This window comes from Atta cephalotes (genome assembly GCF_000143395.1).
Source record: "Atta cephalotes unplaced genomic scaffold scaffold00024, whole genome shotgun sequence".
In the NCBI taxonomy this organism is placed as follows: Eukaryota; Metazoa; Arthropoda; class Insecta; order Hymenoptera; family Formicidae; genus Atta; species Atta cephalotes.
The window spans coordinates 3,515,772-3,519,002 of NW_012130088.1; the positions used below are offsets into that span (position 1 = coordinate 3,515,772).

Genomic DNA, 3,231 nt, shown 5'->3' on the forward strand with positions numbered 1-3,231 from the left:
TTAATACACACACACACACACACACACACACACACACACACACACACACACACACACACACACACACACACACACACATCATCATTCTTGAAATATTTTAATACATCAATTAAAATGAAACACCTATATAAAGATTTCTTCCAAAAGATATGAACTTTCTTTTTCAACATTTCTGAAAAGTGTAGCAATTCTTATGAAAAAAAATCCGAGTTCTTCAAAATGTTACAAAATTATACAGGAATTTTGGGAAAAAAAAAAATTCTAAAAAAAATTTTCACCAGAGAAAGTAAATTTCTGCAATGACACACAAAATGTATAGTCTACAATCACTGGAAGTCAATGGCAATTATTATCTGAAATATTACTCAATTTGGAAAATGCTATATTACCAATTCAACTCATTTAGCCATAATTTGATATATCAAATTATTTTTGTAAATTGCACAAGTAAATCTTATATCAAAATAGTTTTATTTCTAATCACAAGAGTTTTTGCGATAAACCCTGGATTAATTGCAAGAGGCGATAAATAAGAAAACAGATTAAATAAAAATTTTTAGATAGAAGATACTCTAAATCATAGTAATAAATCAAGATAAGTTACTTACAATATATCACTACCATTTAATCGTAATAAAAAAATAATATGAGATGGTAATGGAAATATTGCGAGATTATGGTATTTATAAACAGAAATTTGTCGTTAATTACAGAATATTATATGATAAAAGAAACGAATTATTTTTAGTTCAACGGACTATTCTTATGATGTTTCAGCTGCCTCTAGCCTCTGTTGATGATGATCCTTCGTCTCGTTGAATTTTTAACCATTCAACAAATTCATCAAGCATTACTGGCCCTAAAAGAATCATATATTACATATATAATAACATATGAATTCTGTAAACGTAAGATAATCTACTATGTTTTTATTAAAATCAACAGTCCTCTCCTATGCACTTACACGCTCCATCTAAATCATAATTAGATAAGTCATGATTAATTGTACGTGAAAATTCTAATATGTTGCACCATTGATCTTTATTAATCACTTTGTACTTTGATTGATCTAGGAACTGAGCAAATTGTGTAAACAGTGGCCAATGTTTTCCCAAAAGCAATTGTAACATCACTCTTGCTGTATCCATGTCCATGCTACGTTGATCTTTGTCCTATAAAGAGTTCGAGCAAAATAATCAGAAGCAATGGACAAATTTGATGCTCATTACATTCGTATAAATCTGAATGTTATAATATAGATAATATAGATAATATCGCACATACTCTAGCGAAATCGTAAGCATATCTATAAATTCCCTTAAATGTGTATGGGTCGTTTAGTTGATTCCTTAGGTACTCGAGCTTCTGTTGTATTTTACTAATCGAGTCGCATTGAAGCTCCGAGAAACCTTTAAGCCATTCACTCAGTGTGAAGAAGCCCATTTGACGAGCATTCATTCTATATGCAAGAACGAGCATTACTACATTTTCAGGTTCTACACCAATATCTTCACAAAACTTTTCCATCCCTTCGGGTCCGAGAGTGTCTGTATCATCTGGCGAGGTATATTCTCTGAACCAGGTTATACAACGTTTTTGAGAGAACATTGATACATTGGATACATCATCAGATTTTGTGTATCGTCTGGCACTGCAACAATATTATTCATATATTAGAAAAAAAATTAAAAATTCTTTTTATTTAATTCAATAATGAATCAATAATATTGTATGTGACAATTAAAAAAGTATATTATATCAAAAAGGACTTTTAATATTAATTTTTCTTATTTTACAATGTAACGATATTGTTAGGCAATTAATAATTTAATAAATATTTATATTTATATACTGTTATAATAAAATATGATTTCAAACCTAGAGGTATGTCTTAACCGTTTTGAAGGATGCCTAGGTAAACTCTCTTCATGTGCACCAGATACTGACATATCAATAGGAGTATGATTGTGATTTGTGCTGGAAGGTCCTCTTCGCTTGCTACGTGGCATCCCTCTCTTCACTAGAATAAAAGTTTATATTTTTACGTAAGTCACGTTCTTTTTTAAATTAATGTTTAAGAAAATGCCTCATTATTTATAAGATATATTGCTATCAAGAGATATTTAGACTATATTTCAGAATGAAAGTATTCCCAGGAAAATTTTCGAAATAATACACATAACATATATTGTATTATTATATCAAATAAAATTTTCCTCAGAGAGCACGCTGTGAAATGTAAATCTAAATACCTCTTGATAGCAATATATCTGCTTATAAAGTATAACAAATATTTTAACACAAAGAAATTCTTGTGTGTATGCGCGCGCGCGCGCGCGCGTGTGTGTGTGTGTGTGTGTGTGTGTGGGTATGGAGTTGCAATGTCCTGCAACTACTGAATCACTTTTTAAAAAAGTGTTCTTGAGATAATTTTAAGTCCAAAATTCTTATACGTAAATGTTAAGATTATAATAAATTTTTAAATTAATAACGATAATAAGTTTTTAAATTAATAACGATTAAAATTCTCTAATCAAATAGCTGAACATTTCGCGGGTTTTGGCATGATGATATGACAAGTAATGGAGGTGTACTTCACTAGAGCCCTTTCAGCAACTTTCAAATTATCATACAAATATGCATGATACTTTTATTAATTATTTTTGCTTCTATACGGAATCTATTTGTATATTACGTATGCATAATTAATATCGAAATGTATCACAACATATCAATTTAGTAGAGAGATATTACAAGTGTCAAAATAAATTTATAATCATGTTCATTTGTATGGTAAACATTTTTGTAATAATATCACTAGAACTCTATAAACTCTACTAACTATTTTTGTCTTAAAGTTATTTATTACAAGTGGCCTTGGCAATGCATGAGCAGCAAAAGAAAATATCTCTTTTCACTGGGTAGTTTCATACTGGATAGACTTATACTGCGCGTTTGCATTTGGCGATAGACCGGACGGATACATACTTATTCGACGATTTTTAGAAATGAATATCTCGTTAACCGTTGCAAAAATTGCAAAATGATACAAAACTTGTCGATCTAATTTAGTTCGCTCTATCTATCCACATGAATGCTACACCTAATATTAAACACTCTGTATATATTAAAAATAATTTTGTTATATACACTAAAAAATATATTACATATATTTAATAAATATCTATTCTACATATATATATATATATATATATATATATATATATAATA

At 29.2% G+C, this 3,231-nt stretch overlaps 1 protein-coding gene across 1 annotated transcript; it reads right to left on the reverse strand.

The window, feature by feature from the left end:
• Nucleotides 1-773: 773 nt before the first annotated feature.
• Nucleotides 774-2,009, reverse strand: LOC105620120 (DCN1-like protein 4). Its single transcript, XM_012201627.1, has 4 exons — nucleotides 1,879-2,009; nucleotides 1,285-1,651; nucleotides 965-1,172; nucleotides 774-859 (listed from the first exon to the last, which is right to left on the reverse strand). The coding sequence occupies exons 1-4, from the start codon at nucleotides 2,007-2,009 to the stop codon at nucleotides 774-776; spliced, it is 792 nt and encodes a 263-aa protein (XP_012057017.1).
• Nucleotides 2,010-3,231: the final 1,222 nt, after the last annotated feature.

Coding starts and splice junctions, on each gene's coding strand:
- LOC105620120 (XM_012201627.1), bottom strand. CDS start 2,009: ATGCCACGTAGCAAGCGAAGAGGACCTTCCAGCACAAATCACAATCAT. Junction 1,652..1,878: donor CGGTTAAGACATACCTCTAG/GTTTGAAATCAT, acceptor ATATTGTTGCAG/TGCCAGACGATACACAAAAT. Junction 1,173..1,284: donor ATGCTTACGATTTCGCTAGA/GTATGTGCGATA, acceptor AACTCTTTATAG/GACAAAGATCAACGTAGCAT.